This window comes from Panthera tigris, chromosome C1 (assembly GCF_018350195.1).
Source record: "Panthera tigris isolate Pti1 chromosome C1, P.tigris_Pti1_mat1.1, whole genome shotgun sequence".
Taxonomy (NCBI): Eukaryota; Metazoa; Chordata; class Mammalia; order Carnivora; family Felidae; genus Panthera; species Panthera tigris.
The window spans coordinates 9685267-9709869 of record NC_056667.1 but is presented as its reverse complement, the minus strand read 5'-3'; the positions used below and the strand labels follow the sequence as shown (position 1 = coordinate 9709869).

General features: G+C 44.8%; 1 protein-coding gene across 8 annotated transcripts in view; it reads right to left on the bottom strand.

The window, feature by feature from the left end:
- The window catches only part of PRDM2 (PR/SET domain 2), a 125143-nt gene that overhangs the window by 55708 nt on the left and 44832 nt on the right, over window positions 1-24603 (bottom strand). For all 8 annotated transcript variants that reach the window (XM_042996077.1, XM_042996076.1, XM_042996080.1 and 5 more), the window contains 2 exons: window positions 21478-21630; window positions 15234-15360 (listed from right to left, as the gene is read on the bottom strand). In XM_042996077.1, coding sequence (XP_042852011.1) covers window positions 15234-15360; window positions 21478-21630 — 280 coding nt within the window. The remainder of the gene's footprint in view (window positions 1-15233; window positions 15361-21477; window positions 21631-24603) is intronic.

Sequence of the window (24603 nt, the reverse complement as noted above, 5' to 3'; positions counted from 1 at the left end):
CCTCTGGAGGCTCCTGCATGTGCACCAACTAGCACAAATCTGCCTACTCGGAGAACTCAAAATGCTGTCTTTTAGAGATTCACAAGCAGAGAAGGAACTAAAACGTATTCTCCTCATAAATTATGGTCACAAATTACATTGAAATTCAAGATTTTTTTCTCCTAAGATCTGCACCTAAAAACAAAATCCCACTAACCAGCCTATTTGACAAGACATCTCGCACTCGGATGCACTAGCATGTATCAGACTACTGTTCAAATTTAGCTCAATTCTTGCAAGATTAGAATTTTTTCCTTGACATACTTTGTAAGGTTTCTGGAACCATGGTGAAGCGGAAGTATTTGCATTTTTCCTGGGTACTTATTATCTACAAAGCACTTTGTTAAGAGCTATATAGGGTGGGTGGGTGTATGTGTGTGTATAACTTAAAATTGAAGTTATGTCCAACTCTGTGAAAAGCCAAGCCCCTTTGCAGAAAGGCTCTACCTAATGTCAACAAGAAGCAAATTTTGAACGGAAAAGATGTTCAAGAGAATCTGAATCTCATTAAAAATAAAAACAAGGGAGGGGAAGGGAAGAGACAGGTAGGAAGAGGGAGAGCCAGAGAGGTGGGAGGGAGAGGGAAGGGGCAGAGAGAGACAGGGGAGGGGGTGATGTAGATCGCAGGCCAGCCAGGTAAAGCGAAGACCCCTGGCGCAGCTGGGCCCTCCTCGGGAGTGCGGCCTGAGACGACAGCCTTTCAGACACACCAAAATCTTCTCAGGGCTGGTGTCCCAGGATTAGGCCACATTATCCTAACTTGATGCTGCTTCTATCTTTTGCCAACACAGGCGTAAAATAACGCCCCCAGGGAACAAAGAAGCTTGGGAGGAAGGACTCACAGAAGACTAGGATTTTAAACGGCTGCCTCCCAGGCCAGTGCCCAAGGCCAGGAGAAAGGGCCTCCCTCTCACTCTGGTCACATTTCACCTGCTCCCAAAAGGTTCCTGTGCCCCCAAAGTCACACACCTTTCCTGCAGATGGTCTGACCCCAACTAATCTAAGACACTGCAATGGGCTCTCCTGTCCCTCCCCACTGTTGGGGTGGCACTCTGATTAAAACAGGTTCCTGAAGGGCACAAACTCACACAACTTGAAATCCACGAAACTAAAACTGTATTGCACAGCCTTGGGCCATGATTTGATTAAGGAGAAATACTCCTGGTTAAGGCAGACAGGAACAAACCATGGACACACCACTACCTGATACTGTCCCCAGGAGGAGTAAATCTGACAATGCATAAAAAGAACGCTGCACAGTGCCTGACACAGACTCAATGGAACCAACTGTAAGGATTAGCCACAGGAGATTCTACTAAACAAATTTCAGAAACCCCGTGCCCACAAGTCTAAATTGTCAGCATATGTTCCTTCTTAGGAGGACAATGACATTCTGCTTCCACTAACAATCCCGAATTCATCCATTTGTTTTGTTCATTTGTCCTATACAGTGACTCACACGATCCCACCCAGATATCACTATGGAAATGTGCGAGTCCGGATGAGGACAGAGGTTGAACGGAGTGCTTCAAACACTCACTAATGCTCCCATCAATATGCAGTAATGCTCCCACAGAAGCTGGAGGTACATTTCAGGTTTTTTTTAACCTGTAACCTTGATATTTTATTGCTTCCAACCAACTGTCTAAACATACCAGCTCACTTCGTGGTTCTTAATCTTTTGGGAAAGAAACCTTAGACCCCTTTGAACATCAGGCAACAGTGAAGGCCCCTCTTTCCAGGTGGTCACACAGAGACATAAATACACTTGGAGACCCAGAGACCTCTACGTCATCACCAAGTTCAGTTCTGAGTCTATGTGAACGTGCATACGGAGGGGTACACCTGTGTGATCCCCGAAAAATACCCCAACTCCTTAGACTATTCAATAAAATTGCCGCAGAGAAAATCAGGGCATTTGTTGCCTTAAAACGGTCTTGTCGGTTTTACTGGTAACTTGTAAGAAAAAGACTCTTTCACATTTTTGTTTTTTCCTGACTGCACATCCAGAAAGATGTGAAATGACAGATTTCCTAATCTGTCACGTGCAGCATGGAAATTGCTCCCGCACATTTACTTTCAAGGCGGTCTGATCATTTAATGTTTAAGGAAACGTCTCCAAAATACACCCAAAATGTCAACCGCATGAAATTTGGTCCTAATAGTATGGTAGTCACGAGTGGTTACGACCACAGAGAGGTGACAGAAAAACGAGAAGAAAACAGTAAACACTTCATTTAGGCAACAAACATGTTTACTTTTGCCCAGGCAAACGCAACAAATCAAATTCCAGGAGTTATCTAATCCACCAATCTGTGTAACCACAGGTGTCCCAGTTTGGGTAACTAGTAAAACAGGACAGCTTTTGAGAGAAAAGCGGGTCTCTAGCACATGACGAGTTCTCCAGGGCCATGGTGTGTACCTAGCTGCAGATCCAAATAACATCTTACCTCTCACCTGATTTTCAATCGACTTAATCCACTTCATGTCACCGAAGCAAAACAGATGGATTTCAATAAGCCACGTTAAAAGATACTGGAACTATTCCTTTATTTTTTCAGAAGTGCCGTGATAAGTCCAAGCACGGGCAGAGTCACCACGGACCTAATTGTACCAGTGCCCACCCACTAAGATGGGACCAAGGTCAGTGTGCAGGCATATTCCTACGAGGCTCTCACTTAATGCTCGCAGTGATCCCACAAGGCAGATCTTACCCCATTTTACCAACAAGCGAAGTGAAGATCAAGACATGTGGAGTAACCTGTCCAAAGTCATACTGCTATTAACTGGTGGAGCCAGGCCATGAAGCCGGCCTCACGATTCCGAGGCCGTGTTCTGGCATGCCACAATGAAGTCCACATGCTGTACATCTTCTGGAACTCAAAGGTATAGCGGGGTCAGCAATTTTTCCCTGCTCGCCTCCCCACAACAGACACACACGATTCAGGCCCATTTTAGCAGGTTATCCGTCTGCAAAGTATTCATCAAGCTGTATCTAATACAGAAGCAATAACGAAGCCCAAGCAGTACACTCATGTACTTTTAGCACAGAAATTTAAGTTGGACGTAGCACAACAGTCACTATAAAAAAGTTTACCAATTCCATGCGCTTCTGACAACTGCCCATGAGATTCAGAGGATCCTGTCTCTCTAAACCTGAAGAGGGTCAGAAAGTGTTTTAATTAAGCATCATTTTTTCTTGATTTTAATATTTTCTACCGTCTACTGCAACCATAAATTGAATCCACCATGACACACAGACAGCAATGTCCATTTCTAAGGCTTTTTTTTTTTTTTTAAATGTTTATTATTTTGACAGAGAGCAAACCAGTGAGCAGGGAAGGGGCAGAGAGAGTAGCGGGGAGAGAAAGAATCCCAAGCAGGCTTGGAGCTGTCAGTGCAGAGCCCAATGCAGGGCTCAAACCCATGAACCATGAGATCCTGACCTGAGCTGAAATCAAGAGCCGGTTGCTTAACCAACTGAGCCACCCAGGTGCCCCCAATTTGCATTTTTTTAATCCTGAATTCTTTTTAAGTTTATTTTGAGAGCGAGAGAGTGCACCCCAAAACTATAAATAGATACTAAGCTTCACACCCAAATTTGATCTTGTTACCAACTACATGATCACACGCAAGGAAGACTTTCTGTGACAATGTATTTAGCAGCTAATAAAACTGCTAAAGACAAATTTGGCATTTTAAGCCCCCTGTTCAAAACTCCAAGATTGATTTATAGTTACTCCCTTTTATTATTTGTTTTGAATGCCAGTGAGAGAGACACTTTAATTTTGACCCCACTGTTAAACCTACAAAAATTACGATCCACAATACGTAACTACACGAGGAGAGTTCCGGAGGGTTCCGTGTGTAAAAGACCAGGGCGGCGGCTAACCAGCGCCATGCTGCCCACAGCATAAACCCCGGGCAGCATAAACCGGGTAGAGATGAATGTGAGACTTTGGTCTACACTAATGCCAGCATTATCAGGCTTACAGAGAAGGTACCAGAGGCAGGGGGTGGAGGTGGAAGCCCTCGGTCCTCACAGGGATCCTCAGACGTTCTGCCTAAAACCAGCAGTCGCTTGCCTGCACAGAGAAACAGGGTCTAAAGATCTTATATGTTAAAAGCAAAAATACAGCCAACAGAACCAGAAAGGGCATACTCTCCATCTCAAACTGGCAAGAGAATGAAATCTGAACCTAAGAAGCCAAACGGTAGGAAAAAAATAACAGAAGGCACAGGAACCGCATTGTTGCCCGTTCCAAACTGTATCGCCACTTCAAACACTGCACGATTGGTTTTGGGGTTCTAAACACCGGTGAACAAAACAAACCAGTCTGTCTTCATTTTTGTGGCAGGTGGTGTCTCAGGAAACCTACAAAAGACTGCAGCAATAGGAAGGATTAGAAGGACAAGGGGAAAGACTATCACTGCAGCTTTAACAGAAGGGGGGGGGGGGGGTGCATTTTAGCCTAAGTAGGCATCCACTGGTTTTCTTTTTAACCAAAGCAAAGATAATCCTCTGCAACTACACATAACTGGTGTCACACATTTAATTTATTAAACCTAGCAAATTAGGTTTGGACCATTCAGACACTGATTAAATTAATCAAAGCCTGTAAGCGAAAGTTTTTAAAGTACTGAATTTGCAAGGACTTTAGATATCATAATCTTATTTTAGAAACTGGTATTTTTATATACCACACACACAATCATGATTTTATCATTAGAATAAGTCTCTAACCTCTGAAACTATTCAAACATTCTGTCTGTCCCCCTCTCTCTCTGCCCCTCCCCTGCTCGCATGCTCTCTCAAAAGTAAATAAACATACAAAAAATAAAAAAATAAAACATATTAAAACAGGGGCGCCTGGGTGGCTCAGTCAGTTAAGCGTCCAACTTCAGCTCAGGTCATGATCTCACGGTCCGTGGGTTCGAGCCCTGCATCGGGCTCTGTGCTGACAGCTCAGAGCCTGGAGCCCGTTTCAGATTCTGTGTCTCCCTCTCTCTGCCCTTCCCCTGTTCATGCTCTCTCTCTGTCTCAAAAATAAATAAACGTTTTATATATATATATATATATATATATATATATATATATATATATACATATACATATATATATATATAAACACATAATACTTAAAATAACTATACATGTACCAGCTTATTATGAAAATTTCCATCAAATTTTTTTTTTAAATTTCAGGGTCCATGGCTACAAAAAATGGGAAGTGGAAATAGATACAACAGATGCTTCAGAAGGCTGGGAATTTTCTAGTCTCTTACCCATAACCCTTCAAGACGTTTAATAACCCTTCTTAATATATGTGCCAAGTTTTAACCTTTTAAAACAAGGGTGCCTCCTAACTTACAGAAAAAAAGGACAGAATAGAAAGGAAAATGCCTTTGGAAAATGAAAGCACAGATTACAAAGCGGAGGTTTTGTCCAGTTTACCATGTGTGTTTGAGGCATGGGGGCGGGGTGTTAAGGATTAAAGACTAAATCTTGGGGCACCCAGTGGCTCAGTTAATTAAATATCGACTCTTGATTTTGGCTTAGGTCATGATCTCACAGTTCATGAGATCAAGCCCCAAGTTGGGCTCTGTGCTGACAGTGCAGAGCCTGCTTGGGATTCTGTCTCCCTTTCTCTCTGCCCCTCCCCAGCTCGCTCTCTCAAAAATAAACAAACGTTTTTTTTAAAAAGACTAAATCTTTAAGGACAGAGTAAATACTCTTATTAAAATTTTCAGGTAAGGTCGCCTGGGTGGCTCAGTCAGTTAAGCATCTGAGTCTTGATTTAGGTTCAGGTCATGATCTCACAGTTCACGGGATCGAGCTCCGCACCGGACTCTGCACTGGCAGCAACGGAGTCCGCTTGGGATTCTCTCTCTTTCTCTCTGCCCCTTCCCTGCTCACGCTCATTCACTCTCAAAATAAATAAACTTCAAAAAAAAGTTCAGGTAGAAAAGGCTGTATTACATTTTGTTACAAACTCAAGAAGTTTCAAAATTCTTACATACGCATACATGTTCCAAAGACTCTGCGGTGGAATAATTACAATTAAGAAACCAACCCCTGCCCCTCGTTAGGAAAATTCAAGAGTGCACAAGGACAGGTTAGGGCAACTCCTTTCTCGCTGTTTCTTTTCATGCTTTTCCTCCTAAATGAGTCAAGCCACTAGAATGGGAACAGCAAACAAAGTCTCTTAACAAAGTGCTGCTTCAAACAGTTCAAATGAGCTCCTCTTAATAAATAAAAAAGCTACTACCCCCTCCACCCCAATAAACACTTTGACAAAACAAAACAAAAAAAATAAATAAAACAAAGTCCCTCTCTTTTGTTAGTGTCACATCGTAAGAGTGAAAGAAACTAACAATAAGCGTGATTTAACCCCACAACAAATCAGAACTGCACTTGCCATCAGTTTCTAGATTTAATTTTTGGAGTGTACGTAAATTAAAACATGTTAATGATCCAGAACACTCAGCTTAAGAAAACTTTTTAAAAATTATATTGTATTCAGTTTAAGAGCCCATCATTCTCCACAAAAGCACACTGGTGCAAGAAGGAAGCAGAACAACACATCATCATCTTGAAATCACCAATAAGACGAAGTGAAAAGAGCTCCTCCCTGCCCACCGTCCACACTGCACAGGGACCTAGGCCAAGGCAATGTCTCTCTCTGGTTCTTGTGGTTTCTAAAATGACTTCAAAAACAATGTACAACTTAAGAAAAATGGAATGAATCCCATTCATCTGAAGCCCAAACCAACAGATGCCACTAAAAAAACACTTAACAAACAACAGCTAACAAGGGACAAAAACGTAATGTTAGTGTTTTTAAAAACTGTTTGTTTGAGGTGCTCAAAGGAACACAATAAATCTCTTCAATCCATAAACCCCCAAAGCAAAAATAACTGAAGGCATTAGTTCTCACCATAAGGTAGCTTTCTAATACCAAAGGCTTCACTTAATCACACTGCCTTATTATTCAGGATTAAAGTGGGCAATTCTACAGTGAGTAGTGAAAATACATCCTGGCTAATTAGTAAAGCCTTATAAAACACTGCTACTTATTCAGTATAGCTGTCCCACTCAGAAACACTATGAATAAACACTGGATTTAGGCAAGACAGAGCCAAATATTGTAGGAGCCACGTGAACTTGGGCCAACCGCATAACCCCCGCCCCAAGCACCAGTTCCCTCATCTACAGAGAAGGATCCAGTCCTTGCCGCGCTACTGGGAGCATCAGCAATGCTGTCTACGGAGCGCCAAGCACAGGGCCAGGCACGTGTGACACACACTCATGGAGTCACTGCCGTCACTCCCGCCATTAACAGAAAGCAGCAACTCGACACATAACGACGGGATGCGCAGGTTAAATGTCAAATCACGAGATAGGTCTGAATCAAAATACATCAGAAGGAATGAATTCCAGCCAAGAACCCTTGTAAGGTCTGACCGTGTTTGAATCGGAGTGGCAATAACGAGAAACGGCTGCTTTCAGTATTCACTCATCTTTTTTACTTTGAGAAACAACGGCAGTGTTTTCAAGTAACTCTTGCTTCTCCATTCAGATTCCCTAAACTGTGTCAACCAGCTTATTAACATTAATCAAATCAAACTTTAGAACTCTCCTTGGCAGCACGTAAAACGTGAACAGACAGCGTGAGTGCCACGCGAGCACGCCAGCCTATCTGAAACCAACACGGGCAAACACTTCTTCCAGCCTAAGGCTGTCTGGAGAACTACTAACATTTAACCTGCATCACGGTGTCCTTGGAGTATTTACCCAATTCCTCACTTCTTCACAGGCAACTTCACATATAGAACTATAGTCCCTTCTGTAATTCTACTAAGCGCATGTGTGCAATAGCCCCTCTGTAAACCAGAACACGAAACCACCTAGTTCAGAAAGGAGGCACTCCATGAGTTTTAAAAACAACAATTAATCTGTAATTTAGAAAAAGAACCTAGTACTCCGATTTAGGGAAAGCACGGGAAATTGTTTTGTTTTTTACTTTCAAATTACAACTATATTTTTAGTATCAACTCAACTACTTTGAGCTCATTGCATTAAGGGTCTCATTTCTTTTTTCCTTTTAGAAAACTTAGTCATGATCAAATCTATCTTCTGGATTAGGGTAAATTTTACCTTCCAATTTATATATGGACAGGAGACCCAGAATAACAGCCTAAGTCCACACGGAGCACAGCAGATTTCCTAATATGCTCAGTTATGATGTTTGAAGCAGTTTTTAATCATGGCATGTATTAGGATTTTTTCCAAGTTCATCCACTGAACTACAGTTGAAATGTGCAAAAGGCTTTGAAAAATTCTAGTTAATCCACTTAATTTCCCTATGAACAAGGTTGTACGTAACAAACATGAAAGGTACAAAGCTACCAACCAATTTATTACCTAAATTTGGAGCAAATCCGTAGCAACAGAATTAGAAATTAAAAAAAAAAAAAAAAAAAAAAAAAAAATGTCCTGTCTCCAACTATTGAAAAACTACCAAAACTGTATCCAGCTTTTAAAACGAGGCCACCGTAGGGGCGCCTGGCTGGGTCACTTGGAACAGCACGCAATTCCTGACCTCGGGGTTGCTCAGTTCAGGTCCCACGTCGGCTGTACGGATTACTTCAAGATTAAAAAAGAAACTTTTTTTAATTAAAATCAAAAAATAAAGACAGGCCATGGGAACAGCAACAGGGACCAACCTGGCACGCAACCATCAGAGGCGGGACCCAACGCTCAGCAAAGGCATCACTCAGCCAGAGACAAGTGAGAGCCATCGGGGGGACCAACCAGGACACTGTTCACTTGGGTTCAATACGGCAGGCTGGCAAGCATTTAATGCTGAGGCCACATTTCCACAGGGAAGTCACCGCCTCCAACTGCCCGTGCCCTACAAGCAAACAAGAACTACCAAGGAGTGCCCTTGAAGTAGGCACAGGACCTGCCCACCAGATGCCCACAAGGTTCAGGGCCCATCTGCCATCATCCTCAGGCACCACGGCCAGGCATCCATCATTCAGACAGGCCTCTGCCCTTCAGCTTTGGCCAGAGCCTCAAAAAGAGCCATCCGGGGGTGCCTGGGTGGCTCAGTCGGTTGAGCGTCCGACTTCGTTCGGCTCAGGTCAGGGTCTCGTGGTTCGTGGGTTCAAGCCCCGCGTCGGGCTCTGTGCTGACACCTCAGCCTGGAGCCTGCTTCCGTTTCTGTGTCTCCCCCCCTCTCTCTGCCCCTCTCCCACTCATGCTCTCTCTCTCCGTCAAAAATAAACACATTAAAAAGAGCCATCGGCTGCTATAGGACACCAGGACGGCAAACACCATCGAAGTACGCTTGTCCTCTCGGCTTTTACTACACATATTCCTTAATTTTAACTTTAAACGGAACCAGTGTTGTCACATCTGCTGCTGCTGCCCGCCCCATGGAGACCTGGACGAAAAGCAGCATATCCTGTAGAAGAAAAGGCATGGAAAACCCGGGTTCAAGTTCTGACGCTGACGGCCACCGGCAATGAGCTTGGACAAGTTACCCAACCTCGCTAAGTGTCGGTCTCCTCCTCCGGAGAAGGGGTGCACACCACAGAAGTAGAGGCTGAGCAGGAATGCCCAAGGAGAGAGTGCAGCACTACCTGGGGCTCCCGGCTGCAGCCCCGTGGGCCGGTGCCCAGGAGGGAGCATGCTCCATGCCTCCGTCAGAGCCTCTCGCCACATCTGTCTTTTACCTGTTGCCCAGCAGCGACCCGTGACCTCCTGTGTCCCCCCGAGTTTTTCCTTCCCCAACTCATGCATTGGTCTTTCCTCCTTCCCTCCTCAATATCCTTCCTAGAAGTCCCCCCCACTGTGTTCTGCTTCGTCACTACACAGCAGCAGCACGTCCTCCCGCCTGCCCCCCTCCCTACCCAGGACACCCCCCAACACACGCAGACTGGAACACCTAGTGAGCCTGACCTGCACTGAGCCACGTTAAGATGGATGAAAAGCTCCTCCCTGAATGTTTTACTCATCTCTCTAATTTTCCGTACCGATCCAGCCACTAAGTGCAGTGAGTGCCTGGCAGAAAAAAAGGCCAATACGCCCATTTACAGAGCTGAGTTTCATGACACAACCACACTTGTGCGGGTTTCAAAGTGGCCCCTCCATGCACCCACCACCTCCCCTCTCCCGCCCCGACCCCAGCAAGAAATTTCCCCAACTGCTGACGGAACCTCCAGCTTGGTCCCTCTCCCTGGAGCTGAACTTGCCCGGGCCCACCCCTGTGTCATTCATGCCAAAGCCTCAGAAAGGCCACCTCTGGCTACCCATCTACAGTCACACCGTGTCTCATACACATGAAACGTGACAAAACTCATACTGTTCATCGGTTGACTGGTCATCCCCCTGCTCTTTAGAACATACATTCCATGAGAGCAGAAACCCTGGCCGTTCTCGTTCTCCACTGTAACTTGGGCACCTAGCACTTGTCAGACACGGCAAATGCCTGTCACATCAGGGAGACCCTCCAGACCTCCTCCACTTCTCCGACCTGCTGACAGTCCCCTAGGGCTCCTGCGCACATCCTCCCCACTCTCGTCCCTCCACCCTTTGGAAAGAGACCACCCGGGGAGCCCAGCCGAGTCCCCTTCTCCTTCCCTGTTGCCCAGACACTTTGTTTCCTTAAATGGCCTCAGACCAAGTCACTTTGCACGTGGCTCTCTTACCTCCCATTCAAGTGTGTATATAGGCTTTGTCACCTTTGGAGAAGAAAGAATTCGAAATATGTGCAACTATAGAAAACTTTAAGTGTTCTTCCCGGTACCACGGTTTTTTACTTGAATGACTCTGATTACAGAGATACGTGAAAGAGTTCCTCTTTAAACGGATTATAATCTAACTGTTCTGTGAGTACTACGAGTCACCTAGATAAACACTATAAACCGGTTGGTATTCTCAGGGACTATTTACATTCTTCTAAGCCTCTCGGGTAACCTTAAGGAGCTATATATACTCTTCCAATTCACTGCCGCTTCTGGTATAAACTGCCTCCTTCACTGTCCAGCTATCAGGCATCAAAACTATTTGCTGCTAGAAATACCTCCTCATCGCTTCTCGGCCTTTCGGCTAAGATCAAGCGTAGAAATACCTCCTTCTCTCGAATCTGTCGTGAGCACGAAAAGGGTAGCGGTAGGCCTAAACTAAGGGTGAAGGGCCACAGTTAGGCTCCGCCACGGGAAACAGGAGTGGAGAGGACCGCTGCTTATTTTGGGCTTACAGAAATCCTCCACAAATACCAGCTGATTAAATGAGTCACAAACTCGGTAGTTCCTCCGCAAGACACACGAACTGTCAGCCACATTCCATCGGTGGCACTTACTGCTCCGACGGACAGGCGTGCGCCAGGCTGTTCTGGATGATCTCGTTTGTTCTTGACAGCAACCCCACGAGGTTAGGTAGCACAGACACTATTCCGCGTTAGGACGCCCATTTTTAAAGCTATGGAAACTGGACCCCCAGACAGGTGACACAATTTCCCCAGTAATACACCTGGTCAAAAGCCCGGAGCCCCAAGTTCTGCATTCCTTCCACTAAGCCCATCTGTGGGAGCTGCTATTGTTTCCTTAGGGGAGAAGAACTTCAGGTAAGGATCTTCTGTCGCCAAGAGACAGCAGGGCAACACCACATGCGGATCCTGCTCTCACGTTCTGTACTTTAAAAGCACTTTTGCCGACAGTCATTATTTACTGCTAACACGCAAATTCCATCTCTTCTCACAGTAACGGCACAAATCGAGAAGACGGTAAATCCTTAGAAATACGTTCTAGGTGACTTCACAGATTACAATCTTCCTACAGTTCAAGTTGAAATCGCTGAAACATCTGACACTAAAAGCCCTCCCTTCTTCTCTACCTGGAAAGGCTGATCTGTCCCATCCAAGAAATTCTCATGCTCAATCTCCTAACGGGCTGCTCAGACATGTAAGAAGCTAGGCTGAATAACAAAGCTGAGAATCCAAAATTCTAGTTTGAAATACCCAATGTATGCACATCTTTGGCCCATGGCAAACCTACACGCTCCCTGGTCAGAGACAATATGAACTGCGTTCTCCTCCTTCGCTACAAGTTGGTGTGGGTCCTTGTTTGCCAATCAACCAATATTGATTGAGGGCCTGTTCCACGCCAACCATCCAGGCGCTGATCAGCAACTCGCAGATTTAATGTTGGTCTCCCCCGACTAGACTCCAGGCCACTGCTTCTTTTCTGCTCACCAGTGCACAGCATACAACCTAGCAGAGTGCCTGGCACACGGCAGGGGCTCAAGAAACATTAGTTGCAGGGCACCTGGGTGGCTCAGCCGGTTAAGCGTCCGACTTCAGCTCAGGTCATGATCTCACGGTTTGTGAGTTCGAGCCCCACACCGGGCTCTGTGCTGACAGCTCGGAGCCTGGAGCCTGCTTCGGATTCTGTGTCCCTCTCTGGACCTGCCCCTCCCCTGCTCATGATCTGTCTGTCTGCCTGTGTGTCTCTCTCAGAAATAAACATTTCTTTTTAATTTTTTAAAGAAGAAGAGAAACATTAGATGAATGAAGGAACAGATGAATGAATGAGTAAGAGAGACAAAAACAGAGAGAAGAGGCCACTCTGTAAAGGAAGCAGGGCTTTTTACTGCCCAGAACACGCCTCATGACCCACTAGCGATGTGATGAATTCTGAAAGGCGCCACATGCATCGCACAGCTGTAGGCACAGCAGCTGTCATGCAAAGGAGCCGAGGCCCAGAACTCTGAAGAATTCAGCCCTTTGTTTCTGTCTGCCGGCCTCATAGCCAAAATGAAGCGAAGGCCGCTGTCAGTCTACCTGTCAGCTGCGTGCCTTCAACATCTGGCTTTCAGAATTACTAAATTAACATGCTACTGGATGAAATTTATGTCGATTAACTCTCTGACATCACTGCCTGCAAAACTATTTAAATGTCTGAGGTCACACATAAGACCTAAACAGAACCGAGTTTAAATGAACAGTTCTCCGTTTCAGGTCTTTGCAAGCAATAAATTAGCTTTCAGAGTATTTAACTTAAAAGCAAAAAAGGTTTGACTCATTATTTAAACTCTCTTAAACTTCAGGACTCTACCAGTAAGTGGTTCAAAACAGACTGTTAAGTTCCAAGAGTAAGCTTCATGCAAGTATTTTCATTAAAACCTAAGATTCAGTGGATTATAGGCTTCCCAGAGTTAAGTACAAACTACTTCACTCAACAGGAAAACCCAGCAATCTAGGCATGTATAAAAATGAACATGTGTAAATTCATCTATCACTAATAAAACAAAAAGTTTATTTTCAGGTGTTTTTTTTTTTTTCCACATCCATCTAAAAGAAGAGAAAATAAAATTCAGGAATAAATAAAAAAGCAGAAAATGATGAAATGTTCTAAACATGCACACTAAAGTATGTTGAACAGAGAAAATCCTGAGAGAAGCTGCGAAGAAGCTATGAATATATCTAAATATATGACTAGTTATACTTAGCAGAGTAAAGATCTCCGCTTCCCCTCAAACTCTAGTCCCTGCAAATAAATCGCAACTTACCTGGAGAGGCTGGTGGCATCACTTACAAAAAGAACACTAAATAAAGGAACTAAAATATGTAAACAATTATTCACTAAGCCTAAAATCAACAAAAACTGTAAAACTCAGTTACAACAGTAGAAAAAACACTTAGGAATTTTCTAGACCCTGATCATCTGATTCAAGATCAAAGCATTTAATGACCTAAAAGAGTGACAAAAATAACATTCAGTAAATTAAAAACATGTATTGAATAAAAGACCCACCAACTGTCTCCTGGGATGAGTTAGCTGTATTCACATTACACTGAGAAATACAGAGAATATGTAATGGAAAAAATCAGAATGAACTTCTTGCCTATGTTTTCAAATATTATTTTTACATTCCTCCAAAATCAGGTTTATGTTATGATTTTATTTACAATCGGACTTTCACAACTCACTTGGCAATGTTCTGAATAAAGGACGAACTCGAGAGTTCTGATGACTACAAAAATTTACATAAGACCTAAAGCAGGCCAAAAAAAGGGGAAAAAAAAAAAAAACGAGCAAAAAAGGATTTATATTAGTACGAAACTACCATACCGTGCCTTGGCTTATATTCAAACTGGGCTCTACGAAAGATTCGCGAATTCACATTAAAATTCGTCATTAAAAAAAAAAAATCCCAACGTGTCCGAATGCCAGCTGGAAATACGATACATCCAACCAAACTATTTTCCTACCCAGAAATTATCCCCTCCCCCCTTATAAGTGTGACTACGCTTTGCCTTTTGTTCGAAAACATCGTAAAACAAACTAAAACTATTAGAGTTGAGTCAAAAGTGACAAAACGGCACAGTCTTCAACTTCCATTTTGTTACTGGCCTAATTTCGAGGTCTGCTGCGCTCAGACCTTCGCCCACCCCAAGTGTTGCAATCGTGCGCAGCGCGGCGCGGCCCGGCCCGGCGCGGACAGGAGTGGCGGGGCCTGTCCTGTCCCGGCCCGGCCCGGCCCCGCGCCGAGGGCAGTGAGGAGCGGCGGGCCCGGCGCCGCGCGGCCCCGAGCCGAGGCGCCGAGTTCCGTCCGGGGCCGGGCCGGGGCGGCGCGGGGGGACAGAGCGGCGGGGCACGGCCCGCCCGGCCCGCTCTCTGCCCCCGGAGACGAGCGCACCCGCCGCCGCGCGCCCGGCCCGGCCCTGGCCGCACGAATCTGCAGACCTGGAAATGTCACCCTCGGAACACATTCCGTGACGCGTTCGCTGGCGAACGGCACACACAAAAAAAAGCTAAGAATACGCCGGGCGCGCAGGGCTTTGGAAGAGACCGGCCGCCGCTCCCTCCCGCAAGTGCGGCTATTCCGGAGGTTCCGAACGAAGTGACAAGTAGCCCTCGGCCGACCCTCCCGGCGCTCGGTCCGCTCACTTTTGCGCGCCCGGCTCCTCGGCCCCAAGTTAGCCAAGAGCCCGAGCGCGGCGTCCGGCCGTGATTCAGCAGCGGCCCTGGGGAGGGGAGGAGGGAGGGGGACGACCGGGGGCCGGGATCGCGGGCTGGGGCCGGGCCGGGCCGGGGAAGGTCACGGAGCGCCGCGGGCTTCGGCCGAGCCCGGGCCCGGTCCGGTCCGACGGCGGCGGGGGAGCCGGGGCGGCGCGGGCTCCTACCTTTCCTGCTTTTCGGGGAGCTCCGCTTGCTCCGGGCGCTGGCTCGCTCTTCCTCAATCGCAGCTGCTATCTCGGGGTTGTCTTCCCCATTGTACCAGACCAGGAGCTCCTCGCCCGGCGCGATTGGCTGCGGGGAGAGAAGAGACAGGCGCCGGGCCAATCAGAGCGGCGGTTGTTGGCGGGGCGGGGCGGGGCGGGGGCGGCGCTCCCAGCTGGGGCGGCGAGCCAGGCCAGCCCGGCAGGAAGGGCTCCTTAACCCTTGGCGGCCGCGGGCAGGGCCCCTCTGCTGGAAGGAGGACCTCATTTCCCCGCCCGCCTCCTCTTCCCCCGGGTCCGCGCGGGCGGACCTACGGACCTGGCTGGGCGCGACCGCCGTCCACTCCAAACTGCCCTACACTACCGAAGCAGCTCACTGTTCGCAGCCTCACGACTGCCCACGCAGAAGGAAAAATAAAACACGGAACCATTTTGCCCACGAAATCGGAGCTGATGAGAAATAGCGTAATTTAACAGAACCAGGTGCTTTGGGAAGAGAAGTGTTGAACGCTAATTAATTACCAGCGTACGTTTCGGATGCCAAGAGCAAGTTCAGCATGTTAAGGAAGAAGTGTATGTCATTGCACATTTAAAAACGCACAGCTAACGAGATCACGGGAATGCTAAAGTAAGAGGCGGCACGGAAGACGCAGTCGTCCGCGCACTCTACGCTCTAGGATCTGCCACCGACCTGCTCGAGCCCAGGGAGAAGCCACTGCCTCGCCCTCTGCACCAGACAACTTTTAAATTCCTAAAAGTACCTCCCAGGTACTATGCTCCTAAAACATTAACTCTTAACAGCCATGTGAGTGGCGAGGACATATACCACCACCATGCTGATTATGCCTAGAAGATCCTGAAGAAAAAAACACACCGAGTGTGGAAACATCACATTCCTCAACAGAATTTAAGGAATGGCTTAGTGGTTTCTCATCTATTCACAATGACTCATCTATTCAGAAAGTTCCAAGAGTAACAATACAAGTAAAATTCCAAGTAAAACCCACTGAGTAAAGTAAGAGTCCATCAGCCCATACTGATACAAATAAATGAATGAAGTCAATAAGAAGGAAAGCTCTTCCTTAAAGTAGATCCCAACTAATCAATGAAAAACAAATAATGGAATTCGAAAATCACCATTTGGCAATCAGTGCAGTAATAATTGATTCATCAATAGATGCTAAAACTAGGAAGTAAATTTTGGGTGTAACTGACTATTAGCATGGTCTCAAAATACCTCCTCATAGAACATTCATTAATTACAAAGGGAAAAACAGTATCCTTCTAATTACATAAGTCAACATCATGTGCCTCCTGATATAACGCACCGAAAAGAACATCACTTATGGAGATCTCTGCCTGAAGAGCATAACCATAATTTGATCATGAGACCTAAGAAAAGCCCAAACTGTGCGACATTCTACAAAATAAATGACCAGTCTCTCAAAACTGAAAGGTTATAAAAGATAAAGACTGAAGTACTGTCCAAACTAAGGAGACTGACGAGACATTATAACTGAATGCAACCGAGCATTCTTTTCCTATAAGGACATGAACGGAACAACTAACAGAATGTGAAAAGGTGTATAGATTAGCTAATAAAATATTGTGTCAGTATTAGCCTCCCGATTTTGATCACTGCACTATGATTATGGAAGGCGATGGCCTTGTTCTTAAGCGCAGGTGAATTCCATCGGAGATGCCTGTTGAGAAACAGCATAGCTCCTCATTTGAACATACCTTCCCATCTAGATAAAGCCCTTGAAAGTAGACATTACTTTGTTTCCTTCTCTGCAAAACTCAGTTTATATAGTCCAAATTTAAGACATTCTGAATTCTTTAAAAGAATATAACGACTGTTTTCTTTGCTCCCCCAGAGAAGGCTAAAACCTGCCATTTTCTCATCTTTAAACCAATATACTATTACTTTCCTTCTTGAATCAGCTGCACCTAAACCAAAAAAACTTAATCTAATATATGGGCTTTTAATGAGTTGAAGTAATCATTACAGATGTCTTTTGGCATTCTGATGAGCTAAATCTGTTTCTGCTGAAGGGCAGGCTTTTTTATTTAAGTCAGCTATTTCTAGTTCCAAATGTATAGTTTGCTTCTCTACTATTTTGTAAGCCACATATTTATGAAATGGTGGTATCATATAATATTTGAAATGATTAGGGTTCATATAAGCAAGTGAGGACTTCAATAAGACCAAAGTAAGAAAAGAAACATGCAAAGGAGGGAGGAAAAATTATTCCAAATTTATTCCTAACCTAAACAGCATAACGGGAACAATGGCTACAAGACACCCACTGGGCATTTTCAAGATACCTCCCAGACTCTGAGCTTAAGTTTCCTTGCTCATCCACTGCAATCTTCTGCAGAGTACTAACTGTACTAGCAACTGTGTGAAGATAAACAACACAAACTCTTCATTTAGGACGGTACTCCTTTGTTGCAAAACACACAATGCAAAAACACAACAGAATCTGTTCTTAAATCTAATATAACACGTCTAAATAGCTAATGAGCTGGTGAACATCTAGGTTAAGAGCAACCCGATTTGTTAGCTATTGAACAACCTGCAAAACTGTTAGCAAGTGGGAGATTATTGTATTATGGAGTTACAGCCTTCCCAACTTCGTAGTAAAACAGCTACACAAGAGACCTTTAGGAAGAGGAAAACAATCTATTTTATTTATAAGAGCACAGTTAAGATTTTGTAAGTCAAATTTCAGAGAAGAAAAATTATGTCCTGAACACATTAAATACAAACCCACATTTTAAAAAGTAAAGTCGATGGGGTGCCTGGGTGGCTCAGACAGTTGAGCATCTGACTTCGGCTCAGGTCATGATCTCGTGGTTTGTGAGTTCGAGCCCCACATCGGGCTCTGTGCTGGCAGCTCAGAGCCTGGAACCTGCTTCGGATTCTGTGTCTCCCTCTCTCTCTGCCCCTCCCCCACTCACACTCTGTCTCCCTCTCCTTCAAAAAATAAATTAACATCTAAAAAAATTTTTTTTGATAAATAAATAAATAAATAAAAAGTAAAGTTTAAAGTCCAAAAAACCTCTTTTGTGTATATTGTATTTTGATGTTCAACAAAACAACAACAAGAAGACTTTAAGATCTGTCAGTGTTTCCTTTGGGTTCTGACAGGCTTACAGAAGAACCAAGCACACTCTCTTATCGAAATATCAGCAAATATATATAAACCTGAAATCTTACCAGACCAATTAGGAAGGGGCAACGTTCCAATAAATATTCCTGACACGAGGTCAAACTAAGAGAAATCCTCCAGAATTACAGGAACACACAAAGCACGTCAACGCTCAGCCACCTACAATCTATCCCCAACATTTGCTCTCTTCAAAGTCACAGATCAGACGCCTCAACTCTCAAATGGATGAACTGAAGACTGAAATTCACCTTCCTCCCTGCAGGCCACTAGGCCGCACCTGATCTGACCCCTGGCCACCTCACTAGCCTCATCTATCATTCCTCTCCTTGCTCTAGCCACACTGGCCTTTGTTCTATTCCTTAAAAAAAAAAAAGTCTAGCTTATCCCTACTTTAAGGCCTTTGCTTCTACCGGGGCCCCTCTTCCTAGACTACTGTTCTTTCTGCAGAGATCTCTGTGTGCCTGGCTCCTTCCCATGGTACGAGGGTGGGGAGAGGGGCTTCACATTTGTCTTGTCTTCCCTGACCCATGAGGAGGGATGGAGATATACACACATATATATATGTAACTATGTAATTTCACAAAATTATCATTTTACTCATTGTTTATTATCTGCCTCCTCTGCCATAAACTGTAGTCCCAGGAGACCAGAGACTGTCCTGTTCACTATCACAGGAGAACACCTAGTACACATTAGACTCTCAATAAATGTTTATCAAAGTAATGAAGAGATGAATGAATGGATGACAGGCTAACAACTAACTTTCAGAAATTTAAAATAGTTTCTCATCATACTACAAACAAAACCAGTCTTGAGATTTCCTAATTATCTGGGTAATAGTTGAGGAGGCTATACATAGCCAAGAAGAACATCACATGTAGTTTCATTTACAAAACCTAACCCACAGAAAGCTTTATCCGGAAGATTGTAGTGAGATAATCACTAGCAAGGAATCTGAAAGGTCTTGCGCATACGTGAGCAAACACCAAAGTTCAGAACCGGGGGAAGTCTGCAAAGACAGAACTATGTCACTTCAGACAGAGACAGGTAAGAATGGTGGTAGTCGTGCGCTTGGGAGCGCTTAGGTTAGGCTAGGAACTGCTCACAGAACCTCACCTACAGTGGCTCGTTTAACCTTCACGACACCCAGACGTGTTAACTGTACTATTAACTCCGTTTTCACAGAGGAGAAAACGAGAACGGTGTAAGCAACTTCTCATGGTCGCACATCTAGAAGCCCGGATTCACTCACAAGCCAGTCTGCTCCAGGGCCCCCACTCCTAACCACGGCATTACACCACCTCACCAAAAATAACAGCCAGCACGGCACTTAGCCCTGAGCAGGCGCTAGAGCTCTACCTCTACTCACCTATGTAATCATGGTAACACCGTGAGGTCGATACTGTATTTCTCTGTATCTTACAAACGAGGGAACTAAGGCACAGAAAGGTGAGCTGCCTACGGTTGCACGGCTAGGTAAAGTCCCAATGGCTTGCCCTGGGTCACACAGCAAGCCCAGATTTAATCCAGCAGTCAGGCTTCAGAGTTCACTCTCCCAGACACTATGCTCTCTTGCTTCTCACTGTTTCTCAGATTTGCTACCAGGGAGGTGAACACATTTTAACCGGAAGTCTTACAAAGGAACCGCAGTGAGGGAACGTCACCCCGGACCTGCTCTCCCTTGGAACCTCGCTTCTACTCCCTCGATCCTCTCCTATTCATCCCTTCGCCCGCCCTTCATCTCCACCAGGATTCTACCTCGATTTAACCAGATGTAATGCTCACTTTAAGTAAATTTGAGAGACAACGCGTGAATTCTCCAATCAAATTTTGACTCCAATTTCAAACTGCAGTGTAACAAAACCGTATAGTAGTACCTACTAGGAAATCACGCTATTACCGTCAGCAGAAAGAATACAAGAACGAAGGTTGTGGACATTTTAAATGAGAATACACCACAGAAAAATATCTCCTGCAGGGATTAGAATCAAGGACATGGGTGTATCTGAAGTAAAGGGCAGTCCCACTGGCTACAGATGACAGGAAAAATACAGCAGAGGAAAATTAAACAGCTCCGTGCTAACTGAACTTTCAGAAGTCCTAGTGCCCCCGCACAGGCAAATTTCAGCATGTTGCAAAGCTGACCACGGTCTTCAATGCTTGCTCATCGAGAGATTTCAACTCCGCGGAGATAATCTGTTTTCACGGACCGTCCCCCAGCCTATGACATTTTTAAATGGAAGTGAATAAACAGAAATGTGAATTACAGCAATTTTAGTTAACATATGGATTCCAAAAAGCAATCATCATCTATCTTTAGAGCCGTAAGACTCTTTAGAGAACGTTTCCGCGCACGATCGGTACAGATTCGCCTTCCCAGAGAACCTGAGAGCAGGGACAAAGACCCAGACTCGCCTGTTGCAGAAATAACGATGATACTCAGTGCTTCCCAATGTACTCAGTACCCTGAATGCACTCGGTGACCTGTGACCTCACCACAAACTCTAAAAAATGATCTGCCTCTTCTTTTCATCTCAACAATTAACGTCTCTAAATAAAAACTTGGCAGGAAGAAGAAACCCACTCTGTTTAATTTCCATTCTGAATCACATCTACAGAAGAGAAAAGCTAATAATCCAAGGCTGCCTTATACCGAAGACCAAGTACATGTTTTCGGTCAGCACAGAACCACCGCAGCTGGCGACAGTTGCTTACAGTCGACACGTCTGCCAGTCAGACCGTTCGTGACGCCTCCGTATCGTAGGAGGAGGGAAGTCGTTGCCACACACCTCACTCATTGGTCTCTGCGAGGGGGCAGGGTGTAATTACTTAACGCGATCTTCGTGCTTTAGCGCACACAAAGCGGTGGCAACTGTAGATTTAAAACAAAGACCTTCCCATGTGTTGATGAACCATTTTCAAATATAATCCTTCCAAGGTCGGCAAAGTCATTCTTGTCAGTTCCAAGTGAGGACAGTTTTTGCAAAACTGCACACAGAGTGACTAGAGCAGACCAGCTTTAACACTCTTACCTTTAAAGTTTTATAGTAAATGGCCCTGTTGATTTCCAGCGGAAACAAATTCTGCTCTTCTCCTGAGCAAGCCCAATTCACATACCGCAGCCAGTTTCCCTTCTCTGGATCGGTGGCATCAATGCACATCCATCCCAAATTTGGGTAATACACCTGGGGGGGAGGGGGAGGTAAACACCTTTGTTAAAATAGAAATGTCTTTAAAATGTGTCCAGTTTCAACTTTTAAGACAACTCTTTTTCGTCATATCCAAGTACTCTACAAAACGCTTCACAGAAACTAAATTAGCAGCAAAGAAAAGAAAAATAAAAGATAAAAACAGAGATCCAAAACTGATAATCCTCATTACTCATTTTTCTATCTGGACTTGAGTCATTTTTCTCTCCTAAACCTAAACAACTGTAGTAATTGTGTTTAATGATCTCTAAATGCTCTGCAAATACTGTATGTACACAAAGACGAGTGACAGTCCTAGTCCCTACGTGAACTTGAGAAGAGTGAGCGTCCAGCAATGCCCCATCGCACCCAAATCCCCTGAGTGTTCTGGGTTGTTCTGCAAGTCAAGTGCAGGGGCCTGGTCCTGCCAGACCACACGGTTTGGCGGGTCCCTTTACTGCAAGGCTGAAAAAGAACTTCAGTGAGTGAACGTGCAGTACGAAGGTCCACGTGAGTGACGGCGTACGAAGCCCTGGCAGACCCAGCTGACCCTCTAAACCTTATCTAAGCATCTGTCAGGACTAAGGTGTCATGGAACATACTTCGGGAAATATCAGTGTCCTTCCAAGACCGGAAACCCAAGCCGCTTTTCAGGACTCAGATCAAACTTACTCTTGCAAGAAACTTTCCCTGATCATCCACTCTTGGTCAATGTCCCCGCCCCACTGGCCTCTACCACGTGTCCAGCACTTCTCATTCCTTCATTTTAAAGAAAATCTATTTAGCAACCAATTTTAACTTTTATCTTTGTACACACACACACACACACACACACACACACACATATATAGATTTTTTTTTTGTTTTTACTTCCCCCAAACTAGACCGTAAAAACACTTGATTAGGCACTGAGCTAGAGCTGCAGGACCAACTGGTGGTAGGCCTGTCACAAATAAAGCGAAAGAAATGAGTCTTTTACTTCTCTTTAGGAAAGAAAGGAAAGACTCTCGATGCTTCCATTCCTTCCCTACGTATATGAAGCGAAGACTCCCGCCACTCATTTCTTCTCTCCTCTCCTCCCCACATTGCATACTCTTCTTTACTGCGACTTTCCTTCTGGAACAAAACTCCCACTCTCCACTCTCAGCTCTTCTGACCATACCTGCATCTCCAAGCCTGTGTCTGGCAGGGGGCAGCGCCCAACCTTACTGGGTACTAACCGTATTTCCTTCCTATTGGGAACTGGATGTCGGGCACAGTGCTATATGCTTTCCATCTTATCTCATTTAATAGGGTAGGTTCGTTATCATCTCCTTTTTTAACATGTGGAAGTTGAGGATCAAAATTCAACTGAACTTTCCCAAAGTCACCCAATTCAAAAAAAGAAAAGAAAATCTGCCTGACCTCTACCATATTTACCAGCACCTTCCTTGACCATCCTGCTTAAAAACTACAAATCCCTCTCTTCCCATCAGCCCCCAGTCATCCCCCCAATTTGTTTTTCTCCATAGCACTTATGCTCTTGTAAAGTATGAGATCTACTCAGGGACTTACTTTTTTTATCTGGTGACTGCATCGTCACACCAGAGTATAGGCTCCGGGAAGAGAAGACATGTTAGCCTTTTTTCATTCACTGCAGTGCTCCCAATATCTGGAGTGGTACCTGGCACCGAGTAGGCCCTCAATAAATAACTATGGAACGGATGTAAGGATGTTGTCACACATAAAGGTATTCAGGGCCATCCCCTGTGAGTTTATTCAAAAACTGTCTGGTTACTGAAACCCCTCTCTGCACCACTCCAAAGAAAAGCTCCCCCTGTTGCTGCAGACCCCTCTTCAAACTCACTCTCATTCACCCTCAGTGCATACAAGTATGCGTGCACACACACTCCCCCCCCTTTTTTTTTAATATTTATTTCTTTTTGAGAGTTGGGGGGGAAGACAGAGATTCCCAAGCAGCCTCCACACTGTCAGTACGGAGCCCAATGTGGGACCTGAACTCACGAACCATGAGATCGTGACCTGAGCCGAAATCAAGTCAGACGCTTAACCGACTGGGCCACCCGCGCGGGCCATCCACTCCTCTCCCTCTAAACAAAGAGAAAGGGAAGTCCCAAACGGTGTGTCACCAAGAGCCTCACAATGCAAATTTTAAAGTTAAATTTTAAATGCCAAAATAACAGAAGTGGCTTTACTTTAAAATGTTTAAGAGACGTCTGTCACATTTGTCAGCATGGTGAATTAAGGAAAATGGGAGCCGTCGCTACTTTTAACAGTCAGTCCACAGTAGGTAGTGACTTTGGGCTCATTTAGGGATCAAAAGCGTTGCTTTGGTTTATCACAGAGGATGGCATGGTCCTACTCACACCCCATCCGACGTACTGACACAGCTCCAGGAAACCAACGGGAGACAGATGGTGCTGGAAAACCCCACACAGTCAAAGAGGGCTGCTGGGGAGAGACACGAAGCCCACCCACCAACCTGAGGATATCAGCATGAGCCGTGCCAGAATTTCCTGACACCCTGGTCAACACTGACCTCTGCAAAGAGCAAGGCAGCCCACTCGAGTGAATTATTTATTTACGTAGGGTTCACTTTGTTTCAAAATCGATGGCAGCATCTGCTAAGTCATACTTAAACTGAAATATGTATTTCACAGAGAAAGATGAACACTTCAATTTTTTTAACGTGCAAAAATAATTCACAAAGGAATACACATGACCAAAATCTCATGGAAATAAATTAAGTTTACCTAATAATCATAAAATAACTTCAAATTAGATCATTTCTACCTAGCAGACTGGTAAAAAGGAATTTTTAAGAGAAAAAGGAAAAAAACACAGGACCAGAGAGTAGACATTCTCCCAAACAACGCTGATCAGAGAATAAATTGGTATCATTTTTTGGATGGAATTTATTAACAGTCCATGACAAAAAAAAAAAAAAAAAAAAAAAAAAAAAAGCTTTAA